Source organism: Alosa sapidissima, chromosome 2 (assembly GCF_018492685.1).
Source record: "Alosa sapidissima isolate fAloSap1 chromosome 2, fAloSap1.pri, whole genome shotgun sequence".
NCBI classification, from domain to species: Eukaryota; Metazoa; Chordata; class Actinopteri; order Clupeiformes; family Clupeidae; genus Alosa; species Alosa sapidissima.
In genome coordinates this window covers 41,118,965-41,143,964 of record NC_055958.1, presented here as the reverse complement: position 1 = coordinate 41,143,964, position 25,000 = coordinate 41,118,965, and the positions used below count along the sequence as shown (strand labels likewise).

The window sequence follows — 25,000 nt, the reverse complement described above, 5'->3', positions numbered from 1 at the left end:
ATCCGACGGTTTTCACGTGATTGGCCATGGTAAACAGTGAGTGTGTAGGCGGCCTAAATGTATAGCACTCGAGATAAATGTTCATTCAGGAGTCAAACATCAAACAAAATCTCTCTTCCTGCTGCAGTTTTGCTACTTCAATTTCGTTCTTGTTGTGAAGCTACACTACCCTACTCTACTCCTCATAGCCTAATTACCGTGAACTGTCTAGGTGCGTCTGTTTGGCAGACATCAGTAACATTGATGAGCTCCGCGATTTTATTCAGTTCATAACTGTAAGCAAACAGTCTGTGTAGGCGGCCTAGTGTCTAGCACTCGCGATTCATTCATGAGCGGTAGTGACAGATATAGCTGCTAATATTGCTCCGTCATTATCGTAGATGCATGTGTATATCGAAATCCTCACAAATGTAAATTAGCATCTTATGATGGTTGGAATTTCTCACTTGATGAGAGCTACAGTGTGATTGAGAGAGTGAAAACAGAGCACATCAAAATTGCATTAGACAACACTGAACTGTCTAAATAATATGTGTTGTAAACATTATCTTTGGGTTGTTGTAGGAGATGGCAACTCTAAGGTCCCGGAGGAGAGTGGTAAAACCCATCAATGAGGCGAAGTATTTCTCGTCCTTGTCGAAAGATACAAAGGTGAGTAATACAGGCTTAAGATAAGATCTCATAGGAAATTCAGCATGCACAAAGAGACATACACATGATCTACATACACACACTTGCTTATTCTGGTAAAATCTTCAGGTTGTGTGAGTTCACGGCCAGATGGGCAGATCTTTATACACATTTACTATCCAGTAGCATTGCAAGACTAAACAATAGGACCCATTGACCATGTAAATCTAGTATTAAAACAACAAGAACAATCTAATGGCCCAACTCGAGGGGCGGCAACAAGCATGCATTTAAAAACCTCACTGCACGCAATTGGATAACACTAGACCATGTTCACTCTGAATGATTTCGGGCTTCGACGCAATCGGATAACACTACGACCAATGTGTACTGTCCTCCAATGCTGCAGTGCTGTACATACACAAAATAAAAACGTGGCAATTTTCTAAGCGGATAAAAAGGATAACTATAATGTATGGCGGAATAACACTTGGGAGCACTTCGACGTCGGTGCAGTAATATCATCACTCCTGAAACATGATGGCACTATATACCTTCTGTTTGCTGCTAGGTATACGGTGCCTTCATGTTTCAGGAGTGATGACATTATTGCACTGACCTTGAAGTGCTCCCAAGCTCAATTCCGAAATACATTGTAGTTATCCTTTTTATCTGCCTAGATAATCGCCAAGTTTTATTTTGTATAACCATACTTGGGTTGTGTAACTACCCACGTAACCTTATTTAAATAGGGAAAACGTGGAAGCACTTGGTCGCTTCTAACTTCACCCCTTTTGGGATCCTAATGAAACCATAGACTGTTCTGAGCTATGCTACATGCTAGCAAAATAACGCCGCGCACCAGAGCGATTGAGTGCATGCACAAAGACGAGATAGGTATGTATCAACTGGTTTAAGATAAGGGAAGAACATATTTCAGTATGGAAAAACGGTGGTGTGTTCCTTTAACAAACTTGTTTTATTTGTAAATGACAACTTTTTTTAATCCTTGCACACAAGATTTCAACTGAAGCAGCTCCTCCAGTTCCTAATGCAGCAGGAACAGAGAGTGATGTCAACAACACTGAACAGGTAAGTTGAGACTGTATGACATTTCACAGCTGATTACATATTTAGGGAAGGTGTTGCTTAGTCAGAAACTGTTAAGACTGATTAATGGAGAAATTCTTCAGTTCAGAAAAATGTAGATACTATCTAAATAACACCTTCACCTGACTGCTACACACTGACTGCTATACTTGACTGCTTGACACTAACTGCTATACTGGACTGTTACACACACTGATGACTGTCAATATGTGTTGTACAGTATCTATACGTTGTCCACACAGCACCTACATCTTACTGTTACACACACTGTGGACTGTCAATGTGTGTTGTGAAGACAGCGTCTAGATACTTTACAACACAGTGACAGTCATCAGTGTATGAAACAGTCAGGAGTAGGTTTTGTGAGCACAGCGTCTAGATACTTTACAACACACCTTGACAGTCATCAGTGTATGTAACAGTCAGGTGTTGGTGCTACATACCTGACTGCTACATTGCTACCCGACTACTATATTATCCTCAAACACACGTATGCGTAGCTGTCGTGCCACAAACAGCGAGATATGGATGCTAGTTTAATTCGTCAAAAAGGAACACAACACTTTGCTTTACAGCTAGAGAGATTAAACTTGGCACTCTCCATGTAGGCCATGTGCAAAAGGTCTGACTTGAATTTCAGCCTCCTAGCTCGATGCTACCACCCACAACTCTACCTCTGAAGTGGGAGAGGTCAACTTTTTTGAAGTTTTTCCATTGTGTTTTTTTTTTGTGGGTGTCTCAGAGATCCCTCCTTTGGAACATTTTTCGGGGGCCTCAAGGCGGTGCCGTGCATCTTGTTCCAGTCCCTCTAGCATGCAGCATTATCGCACCAGAACGGGGAAACCCTGTACGTTTCAAACCATTTACCTCCTACTGGGAATAATCCACCGACTCCAAACTGAGTCCGGATTGTTTGTAATCTCGCGTTGTTCAACATAGTCTGATTTCATGCTGATCGGAACAACATAAGTGTGTTTTTTGGCTAAAAATTGAAAAATGGCTAAATGTTAATTTGTAGGTTTTGTGAGGACAGCGTCTAGATACTAGCCTTCCTAGCCAATTAAAATCGAGGAAGATGCAGGACATGCATTGTCAACACTGTCTGGTGAGTTGCAGGGGAAAACTTCCTTCAGCCCAGTCAAATATAAAAATAAATATAAAAAGTCCACATTAAACAAAGTGTAAACAGTAATTTCCTAGAGGGATGGACTTCACTGAAATCCCACGTGAACTCGTTTTGTCTGTCGAGGTCATTTGATCAGCTGAGTCCTGAATGATTGCTGCCTTTTCCGTTAGCTAGGTGACTAGTTAGTTCGCATTACGCAACATTCTAGAAATGACGTGCTGACAGACAGTTTTGGCAACCTAGCAACAGTAAAGACTAGAACGAAGTGCTCAGAAAATGAGTTTTTGAGCGCTCTCTGTATAAATAGCTTCTTTGGTGGACACGGACCCTAAAGTATCTACACGCTGTCTTCCTAACAACTTCATCTGACTGCTACACACTGACTGCTATACTGGACTGTTACACACACTGATGACTGTCAATATGTGTTGTACAGTATCTATACGTTGTCCACACAGCACCTACATCTTACTGTTACACACACTGTGGACTGTCAATGTGTGTTGTGAAGACGGCGTCTAGATACTTTACAACACACAGTGACAGTCATCAGTGTATATAACAGTCAGGTGTAGGTTTTGTGAGGACGGCGTCTAGATACTTTACAACACACATTGACAGTCATCAGTGTATAAAACAGTCAGGTGTAGGTTTTGTGAGGACAGCGTCTAGATACTTTACAACACACATTGACAGTCATCAGTGTATGTAACAGTCAGGTGTTGGTGCTACATACCTGACTGCTACACCTGACTGCTACACACACTGATTACTAGGGGTGGGCGATATATATCGTCTGCGATAATATCGTGATTGCTGTTTTAACAATGTGCAAATTGACATTATCGAGTATTTAAATGACTTAGGGGGAAAACAATCGAAATCACGCATTGAACCCCCATACATTCACTAAGCCAGGAGGTGTATGCGAGAGAAGCCCTTGGCTGCAGCAGAGCAAGTCACGTGATTGCTAGTGGTCCACGTTGTCATACGCAGGCCTAATGTTTATTTTGTGCTGCTACTTTGTTCAAGTGGCATTGATGAGTTAGTCACGGTATTATATGTAAACATTAGGCTAGCCTTTGAGTATTTTAATAGTCAGTTGCAAAAGATATCTTCTTATGTTACCTTTTTGTAAATGGACTAAAGTTCGCTCTAAATATCAACTTTTAGCGATTATGCTAACCGTTAGCATCTCTATGGGATTTCTCATATACATTAGCCTTAAGCTAATGCATTAGTTTCTATTCTGAAAGGTCTGCTTAGTTTTACAGTGAAACCTAAGTAAAAGTTTGAAAGGAACTTCAGCTTCAGACTTTCTCTTGGGAAACGGTCAGGCCTATCTATCCTCTGTAATGTAGCTGGCTAGACCATGTCATTGCCACACACACAAGTGGGGGCAGAATTGGAAATGTGTCATAGAGTGACAATGCATTGGTTTGGTTAGAAAAGTCACAGGTTAGGTTATTGGTTATTATTGTAATGATGCTATTCATAAATAATGAGCTGTAAAGTAACTTGGACTTTTAAAAACAGTTTTTTAAAGGATATCGACTAATTATCGTTATCGTCAAAATCACCAAAATATCGAGATATTATTTTTTGTCCATATCGCCCACCCCTACTGATTACTGTGAATGTGTTTTGTAAAGTATCTACACACAGATACATCCATAGGCGTATGTACACACTAGATCCTATCAGACTTGTAGGTTGGATGTGAACTCAACATGGGCATCATTGTCTTCTCTTCTCTTTCTTGTACTGCAGTACAGAACCCCTTTCACAAAGCTATGTTAATTCATACAGACATTATATTGTAACACACCCATCATTAAATGATTCCTCATAAAAATGCTTGCTTTATGTTTTACAGTTGACTCCAGACACTGAGCAGCAACAAACTTCTTTGGCCAATCTTGCATTAGAGGATTCAACAGAGAAGGTAAATGTCTGTAGGGTGTGTCTCTAACCTGATGTAGTTACCACTGAATTTTAATGTTAAAGGCACACGCCACCGTTTTTCCATACTGATATGTTTTTCCCTGATCTTAAACCAGTTGATCCACACCTATTTCGTCTTTGTGCATGCACTCAATCGCTCTGGTGCGCGGAGTTAGCTATGCTAGCATGCATCATGGCTCAGAACAGTCTATGGTTTCAAAAAAGGGGTGAAGTTAGAAGCGACCAAGCACTTCCACGTTTTCCTTATTTAAATACGGTTACGTGAGTAGTTACACGACCCAAGTATGGTTACACAAAATAAAAACGTGGCAATTTTCTAAGCGGATAAAAAGGATAACTATAATGTATGGCGGAATAACACTTGGGAGCACTTTGACGTCGGCGCAGTAATATCATCACTCCTGAAACATGATGGCACTATATACCTTCTGTTTGCTGCTAGGTATACGGTGCCTTCATGTTTCAGGAGTGATGACATTAATGTGCTGACCTTGAAGTGCTCCCAAGCGCAATTCCGCCATACATTATAGTTATCCTTTTTATCTGCCTAGATAATCGCCAAGTTTTATTTTGTATAACCATACTTGGGTCGTGTAACTACCCACGTAACCTTATTTAAATAGGGAAAACGTGGAAGCACTTGGTCGCTTCTAACTTTACCCCTTTTGGGATCCTAATGAAACCATAGACTGTTCTGAGCTATGCTACATGCTAGCAAAATAACGCCACGCACCAGAGCGATTGAGTGCATGCACAAAGACGAGATAGGTATGTATCAACTGGTTTAAGATAAGGGAAGAACATATTTCAGTATGGAAAAACGGTGGTGTGTTCCTTTAACAAACTTGTTTTATTTGTAAATGACAACTTTTTTTAATCCTTGCACACAAGATTTCAACTGAAGCAGCTCCTCCAGTTCCTAATGCAGCAGGAACAGAGAGTGATGTCAACAACACTGAACAGGTAAGTTGAGACTATATGACATTTCACAGCTGATTACATATTTAGGGAAGGTGTTGCTTAGTCAGAAACGGTTAAGACTGAATGATGGAGAAATTCTTCAGTTCAGAAAAATGTAGACACTATCTAAATAACACCTTCACCTGACTGCTACACACTGACTGCTATACCTGACTGCTTGACACTAACTGCTATACTGGACTGTTACACACACTGATGACTGTCAATATGTGTTGTACAGTATCTATACGTTGTCCACACAGCACCTACATCTTACTGTTACACACACTGTGGACTGTCAATGTGTGTTGTGAAGACAGCGACTAGATACTTCACAACACACAGTGACAGTCATCAGTGTATATAACAGTCAGGTGTAGGTTTTGTGAGGACGGCGTCTAGATACTTTACAACACACATTGACCGTCATCAGTGTATAAAAGTCAGGTGTAGGTTTTGTGAGGACAGCGTCTAGATACTTTACAACACACATTGACAGTCATCAGTGTATATAACAGTCAGGTGTAGGTTTTGTGAAGACGGCGTCTAGATACTTTACAACACACATTGACAGTCATCAGTGTATGTAACAGTCAGGTGTAGGTTTTGTGAGGACGGCGTCTAGATACTTTACAACACACATTGACAGTCATCAGTGTATGTAACAGTCAGGTGTTGGTGCTACATACCTGACTGCTACATTGCTAACCGACTACTATATTATCCTCAAACACACGTATGCGTAACTGTCGTGCCACAAACAGCGAGATATGGATGCTAGTTTAATTCGTCAAAAAGGAATTTTTTGCAGACACAACACTTTGCTTTACAGCTAGAGAGATTAAACTTGGCACTCTCCATGTAGGCCATGTGCAAAAGGTCTGACTTGAATTTCAGCCTCCTAGCTCGATGCTACCACCCACAACTCTACCTCTGAAGTGGGAGAGGTCAACTTTTTTGAAGTTTTTCCATTGTGTTTTTTTTTTGTGGGTGTCTCAGAGATCCCTCCTTTGGAACATTTTTCGGGGGCCTCAAGGCGGTGCCGTGCATCTTGTTCCTGTCCCTCTAGCATGCAGCATTATCGCACCAGAACGGGGAAACCCTGTACGTTTCAAACCATTTACCTCCTACTGGGAATAATCCACCGACTCCAAACTGAGTCCGGATTGTTTGTAATCTCGCGTTGTTCAACATAGTCTGATTTCATGCTGATCGGAACAACATAAGTGTGTTTTTTGGCTAAAAATTGAAAAATGGCTAAATGTTAATTTGTAGGTTTTGTGAGGACGGCGTCTAGATACTTTACAACACACATTGACAGTCATCAGTGTATGTAACAGTCAGGTGTAGGTTTTGTGAGGACGGCGTCTAGATACTTTACAACACACATTGACAGTCATCAGTGTATGTAACAGTCAGGTGTAGGTTTTGTGAGGACTGCGTCTAGATACTTTACAACACACATTGACAGTCATCAGTGTATATAAAAGTCAGGTGTAGGTTTTGTGAGGACGGCGTCTAGATACTTTACAACACACATTGACAGTCATCAGTGTATGTAACAGTCAGGTGTTGGTGCTACATACCTGACTGCTACACCTGACTGCTACACACACTGATTACTAGGGGTGGGTGATATATATCGTCTGCGATAATATCGTGATTGCTGTTTTAACAATGTGCAAATTGACATTATTGAGTATTTAAATGACTTAGGGGGAAAACAATCGAAATCACGCATTGAACCCCCATACATTCACTAAGCCAGGAGGTGTATGCGAGAGAAGCCCTTGGCTGCAGCAGAGCAAGTCACGTGATTGCTAGTGGTCCACGTTGTCATACGCAGGCCTAATGTTTATTTTGTGCTGCTACTTTGTTCAAGTGGCATTGATGAGTTAGTCACGGTATTATATGTAAACATTAGGCTAGCCTTTGAGTATTTTAATAGTCAGTTGCAAAAGATATCTTCTTATGTTACCTTTTTGTAAATGGACTAAAGTTCGCTCTAAATATCAACTTTTAGCGATTATGCTAACCGTTAGCATCTCTATGGGATTTCTCATATACATTAGCCTTAAGCTAATGCATTAGTTTCTATTCTGAAAGGTCTGCTTAGTTTTACAGTGAAACCTAAGTAAAAGTTTGAAAGGAACTTCAGCTTCAGACTTTCTCTTGGGAAACGGTCAGGTCTATCTATCCTCTGTAATGTAGCTGGCTAGACCATGTCATTGCCACACACACAAGTGGGGGCAGAATTGGAAATGTGTCATAGAGTGACAATGCATTGGTTTGGTTAGAAAAGTCACAGGTTAGGTTATTGGTTATTATTGTAATGATGCTATTCATAAATAATGAGCTGTAAAGTAACTTGGACTTTTAAAAACAGTTTTTTAAAGGATATCGACTAATTATCGTTATCGTCAAAATCACCAAAATATCGAGATATTATTTTTTGTCCATATCGCCCACCCCTACTGATTACTGTGAATGTGTTTTGTAAAGTATCTACACACAGATACATCCATAGGCGTATGTACACACTAGATCCTATCAGACTTGTAGGTTGGATGTGAACTCAACATGGGCATCATTGTCTTCTCTTCTCTTTCTTGTACTGCAGTACAGAACCCCTTTCACAAAGCTATGTTAATTCATACAGACATTATATTGTAACACACCCATCATTAAATGATTCCTCATAAAAATGCTTGCTTTATGTTTTACAGTTGACTCCAGACACTGAGCAGCAACAAACTTCTTTGGCCAATCTTGCATTAGAGGATTCAACAGAGAAGGTAAATGTCTGTAGGGTGTGTCTCTAACCTGATGTAGTTACCACTGAATTTTAATGTTAAAGGCACACGCCACCGTTTTTCCATACTGATATGTTTTTCCCTGATCTTAAACCAGTTGATCCATACCTATTTCGTCTTTGTGCATGCGCTCAATCGCTCTGGTGCGCGGAGTTAGCTATGCTAGCATGCATCATGGCTCAGAACAGTCTATGGTTTCAAAAAAGGGGTGAAGTTAGAAGCGACCAAGCACTTCCACGTTTTCCTTATTTAAATACGGTTACGTGAGTAGTTACACGACCCAAGTATGGTTACACAAAATAAAAACGTGGCAATTTTCTAAGCGGATAAAAAGGATAACTATAATGTATGGCGGAATAACACTTGGGAGCACTTTGACGTCGGCGCAGTAATATCATCACTCCTGAAACATGATGGCACTATATACCTTCTGTTTGCTGCTAGGTATACGGTGCCTTCATGTTTCAGGAGTGATGACATTATTGCGCTGACCTTGAAGTGCTCCCAAGCGCAATTCCGCCATACATTATAGTTATCCTTTTTATCTGCCTAGATAATCGCCAAGTTTTATTTTGTATAACCATACTTGGGTCGTGTAACTACCCACGTAACCTTATTTAAATAGGGAAAACGTGGAAGCACTTGGTCGCTTCTAACTTTACCCCTTTTGGGATCCTAATGAAACCATAGACTGTTCTGAGCTATGCTACATGCTAGCAAAATAACGCCGCGCACCAGAGCGATTGAGTGCATGCACAAAGACGAGATAGGTATGTATCAACTGGTTTAAGATAAGGGAAGAACATATTTCAGTATGGAAAAACGGTGGTGTGTTCCTTTAACAAACTTGTTTTATTTGTAAATGACAACTTTTTTTAATCCTTGCACACAAGATTTCAACTGAAGCAGCTCCTCCAGTTCCTAATGCAGCAGGAACAGAGAGTGATGTCAACAACACTGAACAGGTAAGTTGAGACTATATGACATTTCACAGCTGATTACATATTTAGGGAAGGTGTTGCTTAGTCAGAAACGGTTAAGACTGAATGATGGAGAAATTCTTCAGTTCAGAAAAATGTAGACACTATCTAAATAACACCTTCACCTGACTGCTACACACTGACTGCTATACCTGACTGCTTGACACTAACTGCTATACTGGACTGTTACACACACTGATGACTGTCAATATGTGTTGTACAGTATCTATACGTTGTCCACACAGCACCTACATCTTACTGTTACACACACTGTGGACTGTCAATGTGTGTTGTGAAGACAGCGACTAGATACTTCACAACACACAGTGACAGTCATCAGTGTATATAACAGTCAGGTGTAGGTTTTGTGAGGACGGCGTCTAGATACTTTACAACACACATTGACCGTCATCAGTGTATAAAAGTCAGGTGTAGGTTTTGTGAGGACAGCGTCTAGATACTTTACAACACACATTGACAGTCATCAGTGTATATAACAGTCAGGTGTAGGTTTTGTGAAGACGGCGTCTAGATACTTTACAACACACATTGACAGTCATCAGTGTATGTAACAGTCAGGTGTAGGTTTTGTGAGGACGGCGTCTAGATACTTTACAACACACATTGACAGTCATCAGTGTATGTAACAGTCAGGTGTTGGTGCTACATACCTGACTGCTACATTGCTAACCGACTACTATATTATCCTCAAACACACGTATGCGTAACTGTCGTGCCACAAACAGCGAGATATGGATGCTAGTTTAATTCGTCAAAAAGGAATTTTTTGCAGACACAACACTTTGCTTTACAGCTAGAGAGATTAAACTTGGCACTCTCCATGTAGGCCATGTGCAAAAGGTCTGACTTGAATTTCAGCCTCCTAGCTCGATGCTACCACCCACAACTCTACCTCTGAAGTGGGAGAGGTCAACTTTTTTGAAGTTTTTCCATTGTGTTTTTTTTTTGTGGGTGTCTCAGAGATCCCTCCTTTGGAACATTTTTCGGGGGCCTCAAGGCGGTGCCGTGCATCTTGTTCCTGTCCCTCTAGCATGCAGCATTATCGCACCAGAACGGGGAAACCCTGTACGTTTCAAACCATTTACCTCCTACTGGGAATAATCCACCGACTCCAAACTGAGTCCGGATTGTTTGTAATCTCGCGTTGTTCAACATAGTCTGATTTCATGCTGATCGGAACAACATAAGTGTGTTTTTTGGCTAAAAATTGAAAAATGGCTAAATGTTAATTTGTAGGTTTTGTGAGGACGGCGTCTAGATACTTTACAACACACATTGACAGTCATCAGTGTATGTAACAGTCAGGTGTAGGTTTTGTGAGGACGGCGTCTAGATACTTTACAACACACATTGACAGTCATCAGTGTATGTAACAGTCAGGTGTAGGTTTTGTGAGGACTGCGTCTAGATACTTTACAACACACATTGACAGTCATCAGTGTATATAAAAGTCAGGTGTAGGTTTTGTGAGGACGGCGTCTAGATACTTTACAACACACATTGACAGTCATCAGTGTATGTAACAGTCAGGTGTTGGTGCTACATACCTGACTGCTACACCTGACTGCTACACACACTGATTACTAGGGGTGGGCGATATATATCGTCTGCGATAATATCGTGATTGCTGTTTTAACAATGTGCAAATTGACATTATTGAGTATTTAAATGACTTAGGGGGAAAACAATCGAAATCACGCATTGAACCCCCATACATTCACTAAGCCAGGAGGTGTATGCGAGAGAAGCCCTTGGCTGCAGCAGAGCAAGTCACGTGATTGCTAGTGGTCCACGTTGTCATACGCAGGCCTAATGTTTATTTTGTGCTGCTACTTTGTTCAAGTGGCATTGATGAGTTAGTCACGGTATTATATGTAAACATTAGGCTAGCCTTTGAGTATTTTAATAGTCAGTTGCAAAAGATATCTTCTTATGTTACCTTTTTGTAAATGGACTAAAGTTCGCTCTAAATATCAACTTTTAGCGATTATGCTAACCGTTAGCATCTCTATGGGATTTCTCATATACATTAGCCTTAAGCTAATGCATTAGTTTCTATTCTGAAAGGTCTGCTTAGTTTTACAGTGAAACCTAAGTAAAAGTTTGAAAGGAACTTCAGCTTCAGACTTTCTCTTGGGAAACGGTCAGGTCTATCTATCCTCTGTAATGTAGCTGGCTAGACCATGTCATTGCCACACACACAAGTGGGGGCAGAATTGGAAATGTGTCATAGAGTGACAATGCATTGGTTTGGTTAGAAAAGTCACAGGTTAGGTTATTGGTTATTATTGTAATGATGCTATTCATAAATAATGAGCTGTAAAGTAACTTGGACTTTTAAAAACAGTTTTTTAAAGGATATCGACTAATTATCGTTATCGTCAAAATCACCAAAATATCGAGATATTATTTTTTGTCCATATCGCCCACCCCTACTGATTACTGTGAATGTGTTTTGTAAAGTATCTACACACAGATACATCCATAGGCGTATGTACACACTAGATCCTATCAGACTTGTAGGTTGGATGTGAACTCAACATGGGCATCATTGTCTTCTCTTCTCTTTCTTGTACTGCAGTACAGAACCCCTTTCACAAAGCTATGTTAATTCATACAGACATTATATTGTAACACACCCATCATTAAATGATTCCTCATAAAAATGCTTGCTTTATGTTTTACAGTTGACTCCAGACACTGAGCAGCAACAAACTTCTTTGGCCAATCTTGCATTAGAGGATTCAACAGAGAAGGTAAATGTCTGTAGGGTGTGTCTCTAACCTGATGTAGTTACCACTGAATTTTAATGTTAAAGGCACACGCCACCGTTTTTCCATACTGATATGTTTTTCCCTGATCTTAAACCAGTTGATCCATACCTATTTCGTCTTTGTGCATGCGCTCAATCGCTCTGGTGCGCGGAGTTAGCTATGCTAGCATGCATCATGGCTCAGAACAGTCTATGGTTTCAAAAAAGGGGTGAAGTTAGAAGCGACCAAGCACTTCCACGTTTTCCTTATTTAAATACGGTTACGTGAGTAGTTACACGACCCAAGTATGGTTACACAAAATAAAAACGTGGCAATTTTCTAAGCGGATAAAAAGGATAACTATAATGTATGGCGGAATAACACTTGGGAGCACTTTGACGTCGGCGCAGTAATATCATCACTCCTGAAACATGATGGCACTATATACCTTCTGTTTGCTGCTAGGTATACGGTGCCTTCATGTTTCAGGAGTGATGACATTATTGCGCTGACCTTGAAGTGCTCCCAAGCGCAATTCCGCCATACATTATAGTTATCCTTTTTATCTGCCTAGATAATCGCCAAGTTTTATTTTGTATAACCCTACTTGGGTCGTGTAACTACCCACGTAACCTTATTTAAATAGGGAAAACGTGGAAGCACTTGGTCGCTTCTAACTTTACCCCTTTTGGGATCCTAATGAAACCATAGACTGTTCTGAGCTATGCTACATGCTAGCAAAATAACGCCGCGCACCAGAGCGATTGAGTGCATGCACAAAGACGAGATAGGTATGTATCAACTGGTTTAAGATAAGGGAAGAACATATTTCAGTATGGAAAAACGGTGGTGTGTTCCTTTAACAAACTTGTTTTATTTGTAAATGACAACTTTTTTTAATCCTTGCACACAAGATTTCAACTGAAGCAGCTCCTCCAGTTCCTAATGCAGCAGGAACAGAGAGTGATGTCAACAACACTGAACAGGTAAGTTGAGACTATATGACATTTCACAGCTGATTACATATTTAGGGAAGGTGTTGCTTAGTCAGAAACGGTTAAGACTGAATGATGGAGAAATTCTTCAGTTCAGAAAAATGTAGACACTATCTAAATAACACCTTCACCTGACTGCTACACACTGACTGCTATACCTGACTGCTTGACACTAACTGCTATACTGGACTGTTACACACACTGATGACTGTCAATATGTGTTGTACAGTATCTATACGTTGTCCACACAGCACCTACATCTTACTGTTACACACACTGTGGACTGTCAATGTGTGTTGTGAAGACAGCGTCTAGATACTTTACAACACACAGTGACAGTCATCAGTGTATATAACAGTCAGGTGTAGGTTTTGTGAGGACGGCGTCTAGATACTTTACAACACACATTGACCGTCATCAGTGTATAAAAGTCAGGTGTAGGTTTTGTGAGGACAGCGTCTAGATACTTTACAACACACATTGACAGTCATCAGTGTATATAACAGTCAGGTGTAGGTTTTGTGAAGACGGCGTCTAGATACTTTACAACACACATTGACAGTCATCAGTGTATGTAACAGTCAGGTGTAGGTTTTGTGAGGACGGCGTCTAGATACTTTACAACACACATTGACAGTCATCAGTGTATGTAACAGTCAGGTGTTGGTGCTACATACCTGACTGCTACATTGCTAACCGACTACTATATTATCCTCAAACACACGTATGCGTAGCTGTCGTGCCACAAACAGCGAGATATGGATGCTAGTTTAATTCGTCAAAAAGGAATTTTTTGCAGACACAACACTTTGCTTTACAGCTAGAGAGATTAAACTTGGCACTCTCCATGTAGGCCATGTGCAAAAGGTCTGACTTGAATTTCAGCCTCCTAGCTCGATGCTACCACCCACAACTCTACCTCTGAAGTGGGAGAGGTCAACTTTTTTGAAGTTTTTCCATTGTGTTTTTTTTTTGTGGGTGTCTCAGAGATCCCTCCTTTGGAACATTTTTCGGGGGCCTCAAGGCGGTGCCGTGCATCTTGTTCCTGTCCCTCTAGCATGCAGCATTATCGCACCAGAACGGGGAAACCCTGTACGTTTCAAACCATTTACCTCCTACTGGGAATAATCCACCGACTCCAAACTGAGTCCGGATTGTTTGTAATCTCGCGTTGTTCAACATAGTCTGATTTCATGCTGATCGGAACAACATAAGTGTGTTTTTTGGCTAAAAATTGAAAAATGGCTAAATGTTAATTTGTAGGTTTTGTGAGGACGGCGTCTAGATACTTTACAACACACATTGACAGTCATCAGTGTATGTAACAGTCAGGTGTAGGTTTTGTGAGGACGGCGTCTAGATACTTTACAACACACATTGACAGTCATCAGTGTATGTAACAGTCAGGTGTAGGTTTTGTGAGGACAGCGTCTAGATACTTTACAACACACATTGACAGTCATCAGTGTATATAAAAGTCAGGTGTAGGTTTTGTGAGGACGGCGTCTAGATACTTTACAACACACATTGACAGTCATCAGTGTATGTAACAGTCAGGTGTTGGTGCTACATACCTGACTGCTACACCTGACTGCTACACACACTGATTACTAGGGGTGGGCGATATATATCGTCTGCGATAATATCGTGATTGCTGTTTTAACAATGTGCAAATTGACATTATCGAGTATTTAAATGACTTAGGGGGAAAACAATCGAAATCACGCATTGAACCCCCATACATTCACTAAGCTAGGAGGTGTATGCGAGAGAAGCCCTTGGCTGCAGCAGAGCAAGTCACGTGATTGCTAGTGGTCCACGTTGTCATACGCAGGCCTAATGTTTATTTTGTGCTGCTACTTTGTTCAAGTGGCATTGGTGAGTTAGTCACGGTATTATATGTAAACATTAGGCTAGCCTTTGAGTATTTTAATAGTCAGTTGCAAAAGATATCTTCTTATGTTACCTTTTTGTAAATGGACTAAAGTTCGCTCTAAATATCAACTTTTAGCGATTATGCTAACCGTTAGCATCTCTATGGGATTTCTCATATACATTAGCCTTAAGCTAATGCATTAGTTTCTATTCTGAAAGGTCTGCTTAGTTTTACAGTGAAACCTAAGTAAAAGTTTGAAAGGAACTTCAGCTTCAGACTTTCTCTTGGGAAACGGTCAGGCCTATCTATCCTCTGTAATGTAGCTGGCTAGACCATGTCATTGCCACACACACAAGTGGGGGCAGAATTGGAAATGTGTCATAGTGACAATGCATTGGTTTGGTTAGAAAAGTCACAGGTTAGGTTATTGGTTATTATTGTAATGATGCTATTCATAAATAATGAGCTGTAAAGTAACTTGGACTTTTAAAAACAGTTTTTTAAAGGATATCGACTAATTATCGTTATCGTCAAAATCACCAAAATATCGAGATATTATTTTTTGTCCATATCGCCCACCCCTACTGATTACTGTGAATGTGTTTTGTAAAGTATCTACACACAGATACATCCATAGGCGTATGTACACACTAGATCCTATCAGACTTGTAGGTTGGATGTGAACTCAACATGGGCATCATTGTCTTCTCTTCTCTTTCTTGTACTGCAGTACAGAACCCCTTTCACAAAGCTATGTTAATTCATACAGACATTATATTGTAACACACCCATCATTAAATGATTCCTCATAAAAATGCTTGCTTTATGTTTTACAGTTGACTCCAGACACTGAGCAGCAACAAACTTCTTTGGCCAATCTTGCATTAGAGGATTCAACAGAGAAGGTAAATGTCTGTAGGGTGTGTCTCTAACCTGATGTAGTTACCACTGAATTTTAATGTTAAAGGCACACGCCACCGTTTTTCCATACTGATATGTTTTTCCCTGATCTTAAACCAGTTGATCCATACCTATTTCGTCTTTGTGCATGCACTCAATCGCTCTGGTGCGCGGAGTTAGCTATGCTAGCATGCATCATGGCTCAGAACAGTCTATGGTTTCAAAAAAGGGGTGAAGTTAGAAGCGACCAAGCACTTCCACGTTTTCCTTATTTAAATACGGTTACGTGAGTAGTTACACGACCCAAGTATGGTTACACAAAATAAAAACGTGGCAATTTTCTAAGCGGATAAAAAGGATAACTATAATGTATGGCGGAATAACACTTGGGAGCACTTTGACGTCGGCGCAGTAATATCATCACTCCTGAAACATGATGGCACTATATACCTTCTGTTTGCTGCTAGGTATACGGTGCCTTCATGTTTCAGGAGTGATGACATTAATGTGCTGACCTTGAAGTGCTCCCAAGCGCAATTCCGCCATACATTATAGTTATCCTTTTTATCTGCCTAGATAATCGCCAAGTTTTATTTTGTATAACCATACTTGGGTCGTGTAACTACCCACGTAACCTTATTTAAATAGGGAAAACGTGGAAGCACTTGGTCGCTTCTAACTTTACCCCTTTTGGGATCCTAATGAAACCATAGACTGTTCTGAGCTATGCTACATGCTAGCAAAATAACGCCGCGCACCAGAGCGATTGAGTGCATGCACAAAGACGAGATAGGTATGTATCAACTGGTTTAAGATAAGGGAAGAACATATTTCAGTATGGAAAAACGGTGGTGTGTTCCTTTAACAAACTTGTTTTATTTGTAAATGACAACTTTTTTTAATCCTTGCACACAAGATTTCAACTGAAGCAGCTCCTCCAGTTCCTAATGCAGCAGGAACAGAGAGTGATGTCAACAACACTGAACAGGTAAGTTGAGACTATATGACATTTCACAGCTGATTACATATTTAGGGAAGGTGTTGCTTAGTCAGAAACGGTTAAGACTGAATGATGGAGAAATTCTTCAGTTCAGAAAAATGTAGACACTATCTAAATAACACCTTCACCTGACTGCTACACACTGACTGCTATACCTGACTGCTTGACACTAACTGCTATACTGGACTGTTACACACACTGATGACTGTCAATATGTGTTGTACAGTATCTATACGTTGTCCACACAGCACCTACATCTTACTGTTACACACACTGTGGACTGTCAATGTGTGTTGTGAAGACAGCGTCTAGATACTTTACAACACACAGTGACAGTCATCAGTGTATATAACAGTCAGGTGTAGGTTTTGTGAGGACGGCGTCTAGATACTTTACAACACACATTGACCGTCATCAGTGTATAAAAGTCAGGTGTAGGTTTTGTGAGGACAGCGTCTAGATACTTTACAACACACATTGACAGTCATCAGTGTATATAACAGTCAGGTGTAGGTTTTGTGAAGACGGCGTCTAGATACTTTACAACACACATTGACAGTCATCAGTGTATGTAACAGTCAGGTGTTGGTTTTGTGAGGACGGCGTCTAGATACTTTACAACACACATTGACAGTCATCAGTGTATGTAACAGTCAGGTGTAGGTTTTGTGAGGACGGCGTCTAGATACTTTACAACACACATTGACAGTCATCAGTGTATGTAACAGTCAGGTGTTGGTGCTACATACCTGACTGCTACATTGCTACCCGACTACTATATTATCCTCAAACACACGTATGCGTAGCTGTCGTGCCACAAACAGCGAGATATGGATGCTAGTTTAATTCGTCAAAAAGGAATTTTTTGCAGACACAACACTTTGCTTTACAGCTAGAGAGATTAAACTTGGCACTCTCCATGTAGGCCATGTGCAAAAGGTCTGACTTGAATTTCAGCCTCCTAGCTCGATGCTACCACCCACAACTCTACCTCTGAAGTGGGAGAGGTCAACTTTTTTGAAGTTTTTCCATTGTGTTTTTTTTTTGTGGGTGTCTCAGAGATCCCTCCTTTGGAACATTTTTTGGGGGCCTCAAGGCGGTGCCGTGCATCTTGTTCCTGTCCCTCTAGCATGCAGCATTATCGCACCAGAACGGGGAAACCCTGTACGTTTCAAACCATTTACCTCCTACTGGGAATAATCCACCGACTCCAAACTGAGCCCGGATTGTTTGTAATCTCGCGTTGTTCAACATAGTCTGATTTCATGCTGATCGGAACAACATAAGTGTGTTTTTTGGCTAAAAATTGAAAAATGGCTAAATGTTAATTTGTAGGTTTTGTGAGGACAGCGTCTAGATACTAGCCTTCCTAGCCAATTAAAATCGAGGAAGATGCAGGACATGCATTGTCAACACTGTCTGGTGAGTTGCAGGGGAAAACTTCCTTCAGCCCAGTCAAATATAAAAATAAATATAAAAAGTCCACATTAAACAAAGTGTAAACAGTAATTTCCTAGAGGGATGGACTTCACTGAAATCCCACGTGAACTCGTTTTGTCTGTCGAGGTCATTTGATCAGCTGAGTCCTGAATGATTGCTGCCTTTTCCGTTAGCTAGGTGACTAGTTAGTTCGCATTACGCAACATTCTAGAAATGACGTGCTGACAGACAGTTTTGGCAACCTAGCAACAGTAAAGACTAGAACGAAGTGCTCAGAAAATGAGTTTTTGAGCGCTCTCTGTATAAATAGCTTCTTTGGTGGACACGGACCCTAAAGTATCTACACGCTGTCTTCCTAACAACTTCATCTGACTGCTACACACTGACGACTGTCAATATGTGTTGTACAGTATCTATACGTTGTCCACACAGCACCTACATCTTACTGTTACACACACTGTGGACTGTCAATGTGTGTTGTGAAGACAGCGTCTAGATACTTTACAACACACATTGACAGTCATCAGTGTATATAACAGTCAGGTGTAGGTTTTGTGAGGACGGCGTCTAGATACTTTACAACACACATTGACAGTCATCAGTGTATATAACAGTCAGGTGTAGGTTTTGTGAGGACGGCGTCTAGATACTTTACAACACACATTGACAGTCATCAGTGTATGTAACAGTCAGGTGTTGGTTTTGTGAGGACGGCGTCTAGATACTTTACAACACACATTGACAGTCATCAGTGTATGTAACAGTCAGGTGTAGGTTTTGTGAGGACGTCGTCTAGATACTTTACAACACACATTGACAGTCATCAGTGTATGTAACAGTCAGGTGTTGGTGCTACATACCTGACTGCTACATTGCTACCCGACTACTATATTATCCTCAAACACACGTATGCGTAGCTGTCGTGCCACAAACAGCGAGATATGGATGCTAGTTTAATTCGTCAAAAAGGAATTTTTTGCAGACACAACACTTTGCTTTACAGCTAGAGAGATTAAACTTGGCACTCTCCATGTAGGCCATGTGCAAAAGGTCTGACTTGAATTTCAGCCTCCTAGCTCGATGCTACCACCCACAACTCTACCTCTGAAGTGGGAGAGGTCAACTTTTTTGAAGTTTTTCCATTGTGTTTTTTTTTTGTGGGTGTCTCAGAGATCCCTCCTTTGGAACATTTTTCGGGGGCCTCAAGGCGGTGCCGTGCATCTTGTTCCTGTCCCTCTAGCATGCAGCATTATCGCACCAGAACGGGGAAACCCTGTACGTTTCAAACCATTTACCTCCTACTGGGAATAATCCACCGACTCCAAACTGAGCCCGGATTGTTTGTAATCTCGCGTTGTTCAACATAGTCTGATTTCATGCTGATCGGAACAACATAAGTGTGTTTTTTGGCTAAAAATTGAAAAATGGCTAAATGTTAATTTGTAGGTTTTGTGAGGACAGCGTCTAGATACTAGCCTTCCTAGCCAATTAAAATCGAGGAAGATGCAGGACATGCATTGTCAACACTGTCTGGTGAGTTGCAGGGGAAAACTTCCTTCAGCCCAGTCAAATATAAAAATAAATATAAAAAGTCCACATTAAACAAAGTGTAAACAGTAATTTCCTAGAGGGATGGACTTCACTGAAATCCCACGTGAACTCGTTTTGTCTGTCGAGGTCATTTGATCAGCTGAGTCCTGAATGATTGCTGCCTTTTCCGTTAGCTAGGTGACTAGTTAGTTCGCATTACGCAACATTCTAGAAATGACGTGCTGACAGACAGTTTTGGCAACCTAGCAACAGTAAAGACTAGAACGAAGTGCTCAGAAAATGAGTTTTTGAGCGCTCTCTGTATAAATAGCTTCTTTGGTGGACACGGACCCTAAAGTATCTACACGCTGTCTTCCTAACAACTTCATCTGACTGCTACACACTGACGACTGTCAATATGTGTTGTACAGTATCTATACGTTGTCCACACAGCACCTACATCTTACTGTTACACACACTGTGGACTGTCAATGTGTGTTGTGAAGACAGCGTCTAGATACTTTACAACACACAGTGACAGTCATCAGTGTATATAACAGTCAGGTGTAGGTTTTGTGAGGACGGCGTCTAGATACTTTACAACACACATTGACAGTCATCAGTGTATCTAACAGTCAGGTGTAGGTTTTGTGAGGACGGCGTCTAGATACTTTACAACACACATTGACAGTCATCAGTGTATGTAACAGTCAGGTGTTGGTTTTTTGAGGACGGCGTCTAGATACTTTACAACACACATTGACAGTCATCAGTGTATGTAACAGTCAGGTGTAGGTTTTGTGAGGACGTCGTCTAGATACTTTACAACACACATTGACAGTCATCAGTGTATGTAACAGTCAGGTGTAGGTTTTGTGAGGACAGCGTCTAGATACTTTACAACACACATTGACAGTCATCAGTGTATATAAAAGTCAGGTGTAGGTTTTGTGTGGACGGCGTCTAGATACTTTACAACACACATTGACAGTCATCAGTGTATGTAACAGTCAGGTGTAGGTTTTGTGAGGACGTCGTCTAGATACTTTACAACACACATTGACAGTCATCAGTGTATGTAACAGTCAGGTGTAGGTTTTGTGAGGACAGCGTCTAGATACTTTACAACACACATTGACAGTCATCAGTGTATATAAAAGTCAGGTGTAGGTTTTGTGTGGACGGCGTCTAGATACTTTACAACACACATTGACAGTCATCAGTGTATGTAACAGTCAGGTGTTGGTGCTACATACCTGACTGCTACACCTGACTGCTACACACACTGATTACTAGGGGTGGGCGATATATCGTCTGCGATAATAGTTAAAACAGTGATTGCTGTTTTAACAATGTGCAAATTGACATTATCGAGTATTTAAATTACTTAGGGGGAAAACAATTGAAATCACGCATTGAACCCCCATACATTCACTAAGCCAGGAGGTGTATGCGAGAGAAGCCCTTGGCTGCAGCAGAGCAAGTCACGTGATTGCTAGTGCTCCACGTTGTCATACGCAGGCCTAATGTTTATTTTGTGCTGCTACTTTGTTCAAGTGGCATTGATGAGTTAGTCACGGTATTATATGTAAACATTAGGCTAGCCTTTGAGTATTTTAATAGTCAGTTGCAAAAGATATCTTCTTATGTTACCTTTTTGTAAATGGACTAAAGTTCGCTCTAAATATCAACTTTTAGCGATTATGCTAACGTTAGCATCTCTATGGGATTTCTCATATACATTAGCCTTAAGCTAATGCATTAGTTTCTATTCTGAAAGGTCTGCTTAGTTTTACAGTGAAACCTAAGTAAAAGTTTGAAAGGAACTTCAGCTTCAGACTTTCTCTTGGGTTGATGATGATGTCAAGTGTGTGTGGCAGCACCCTGGTGAGGAACACCAAGACAACGGTCTCTTGTCTAAAGTCAAGCATGGTGGTGGTGGCATCTAGGGCTGCATGAGTGCTGCTGGCACTGGGGAGTTGTGGTTCATAGAGGGAAACATGAGTTCCAAGCAGAGCATGACCTCCTCTCCTCGGAAACTGGGCCGCATGCATGGCATGGCAGTTTTACAGCATGATGATGACCCTAAACACACCTCCAAGATGACAACTGCCTTGTTGAGGAAGCTGAAGATAAAGGTGATGGACTGGCCTAGTACCTACACCCATTTGAGCGCCTGTGGCTCATTCTCATGCGGAAGGTGGAGGAGAGCAAGGTGTCTAACATCCACCAGCTCTGTGATGTCATCATGGAGGAGTGGGATAGGATTCCAGTAGAAACCTGTGCAGCTCTGGTGATTTCAAGCCCATAGGGGTTAAGGCAGTACATAATAATGCTGCTCACACAAAATATTGACAGTTTGGGCACAATTAGGACATGTTTACTGTGAGGTGTACTCACTTTTGTTGCCAGCTGTTTAGACATGAATGGCTATATGCAGAGTTATTTTGTGAAAGTTATTCACTTTTGTGAGATACTTTAGATGGATGGATGGATGCATAGGTGGATAGATAGATGTAAAGATAAATGGCTGTTACATGATTAGAGGATGAAGTTGAATGATTGTTGTGACAAAGGCCTAAGTTGAATTACAATGTAAAGATTTTTATTGAGCTGTCCTCTTTATTGCAGAAGAGAGCAAGGCGACCTGTTGAGACCACTCCAGGCGCCTCAGATGGTACGAATATATTCTGTCCACTAGTATATCCACTGACATTTGGTTCCTTACATATAGATGAGCTAGTGATACTGTTTGGATGAGTGATTCATTCCTAATGTTCCATTCACAGATGGTGACTCTGCCCTGGAAGGCACGTCTCAAGGTATGAAAGTCTTAAAACGTTTCTCATCTATAGTCACTGTAGTGTGCTGTGAGGCTATTGAAACAGGTCAGATGTAGTTCGATAATATCCTGTCAGTCACATAGACATTGAAAAGATGATGAACCTAACTGTTTGGATTAAGGGGGTTGTTTATTTTTTTTCAGCATTACACAAAAACACTGATGGGAAGGAGAGAGTGCACAGCAGGAGGGAAGTGCGCACACATTCAGGTAAAAGCACACACACACAGACGACTCTACTGCTGAATTATGTTTTGAGAGAAGAAACTTTTAGAGTTAGAAACTTCCTGCAGATTTAATAGGAAGTGTTAATTAAGTTTTGTTCTTCATGAGGCAGGCCACTGAAGCATTGTCATAAGTGCAGAGAATTAGGGGGAGTTATTTGACTCGATTTGGCTTAATAAAAAGACAGAGTGATGATAAACTGCCATTACAGCATTGCTAACACAACACATCTAATAGTTAGCCTGACTCCGCCTGACTACGTACTTCCGCTCAATTTCATTTCTCTTTACTACTCTGTCTGGTATAGCTTGATCCAGCTTCGTTTACTCCGGAAAGTGCATCTCCGCCCAATCAGCGAACAGAGGGCGTTCCCAAGAGCGATTACATTTAAATTCCAAGCCTATCGTTATCGTTGTGTCCCCCGTGGTTATCATACGTCATTACCAAACGTTATTGATTGAACTCCAATGAATTCAAACTTCAGACAACCATCCACAAACCAGGAAATAAACTTTGCCAATGGATCTAGGCCAGACTCTCTGCGAAGAAGAGAGTCTGGTCTCCAAGCTATCTAATAGTGGCCTCAGACATTTGAACAATCTTACATAATCATACTTTTGTGAGATACTTTAGATGGAGGGATGGATGCATAGGTGGATAGATAGATGTAAAGATAAATGGCTGTTACATGATTAGAGGATGAAGTTGAATGATTGTTGTGACAAAGGCCTAAGTTGAATTACAATGTAAAGATTTTTATTGAGCTGTCCTCTTTATTGCAGAAGAGAGCAAGGCGACCTGTTGAGACCACTCCAGGCGCCTCAGATGGTACGAATATATTCTGTCCACTAGTATATCCACTGACATTTGGTTCCTTACATATAGATGAGCTAGTGATACTGTTTGGATGAGTGATTCATTCCTAATGTTCCATTCACAGATGGTGACTCTGCCCTGGAAGGCACGTCTCAAGGTATGAAAGTCTTAAAACGTTTCTCATCTATAGTCACTGTAGTGTGCTGTGAGGCTATTGAAACAGGTCAGATGTAGTTCGATAATATCCTGTCAGTCACATAGACATTGAAAAGATGATGAACCTAACTGTTTGGATTAAGGGGGTTGTTTATTTTTTTTCAGCATTACACAAAAACACTGATGGGAAGGAGAGAGTGCACAGCAGGAGGGAAGTGCGCACACATTCAGGTAAAAGCACACACACACAGACGACTCTACTGCTGAATTATGTTTTGAGAGAAGAAACTTTTAGAGTTAGAAACTTCCTGCAGATTTAATAGGAAGTGTTAATTAAGTTTTGTTCTTCATGAGGCAGGCCACTGAAGCATTGTCATAAGTGCAGAGAATTAGGGGGAGTTATTTGACTCGATTTGGCTTAATAAAAAGACAGAGTGATGATAAACTGCCATTACAGCATTGCTAACACAACACATCTAATAGTTAGCCTGACTCCGCCTGACTACGTACTTCCGCTCAATTTCATTTCTCTTTACTACTCTGTCTGGTATAGCTTGATCCAGCTTCGTTTACTCCGGAAAGTGCATCTCCGCCCAATCAGCGAACAGAGGGCGTTCCCAAGAGCGATTACATTTAAATTCCAAGCCTATCGTTATCGTTGTGTCCCCCGTGGTTATCATACGTCATTACCAAACGTTATTGATTGAACTCCAATGAATTCAAACTTCAGACAACCATCCACAAACCAGGAAATAAACTTTGCCAATGGATCTAGGCCAGACTCTCTGCGAAGAAGAGAGTCTGGTCTCCAAGCTATCTAATAGTGGCCTCAGACATTTGAACAATCTTACATAATCATACT

General features: G+C 40.9%; 2 protein-coding genes across 4 annotated transcripts in view; one reads left to right on the top strand and one right to left on the bottom strand.

Annotated features, from left to right (window-relative positions):
- LOC121697628 (keratin-associated protein 10-11-like) overlaps window positions 1-25,000 on the bottom strand; it is a 130,767-nt gene that overhangs the window by 69,640 nt on the left and 36,127 nt on the right. The window lies entirely within an intron of this gene.
- The window catches only part of LOC121690624, a 26,982-nt gene that overhangs the window by 1,126 nt on the left and 856 nt on the right, over window positions 1-25,000 (top strand). For 2 of the 3 annotated variants that reach the window (XM_042071112.1, XM_042071113.1), the window contains exons 2-12: window positions 565-651; window positions 1,651-1,722; window positions 4,743-4,811; window positions 5,723-5,794; window positions 8,518-8,586; window positions 9,498-9,569; window positions 12,293-12,361; window positions 13,273-13,344; window positions 16,066-16,134; window positions 17,046-17,117; window positions 22,731-22,776. In XM_042071112.1, the coding sequence (XP_041927046.1) occupies window positions 565-651; window positions 1,651-1,722; window positions 4,743-4,811; window positions 5,723-5,794; window positions 8,518-8,586; window positions 9,498-9,569; window positions 12,293-12,361; window positions 13,273-13,344; window positions 16,066-16,134; window positions 17,046-17,117; window positions 22,731-22,776 (769 nt within the window). Of the gene's footprint in view, window positions 1-564; window positions 652-1,650; window positions 1,723-4,742; window positions 4,812-5,722; window positions 5,795-8,517; window positions 8,587-9,497; window positions 9,570-12,292; window positions 12,362-13,272; window positions 13,345-16,065; window positions 16,135-17,045; window positions 17,118-22,730; window positions 22,777-22,888; window positions 22,922-23,085; window positions 23,152-23,948; window positions 23,995-24,106; window positions 24,140-24,303; window positions 24,370-25,000 lie in introns of all 3 variants that reach the window. The other variant, XM_042071114.1, reaches the window with a different exon arrangement.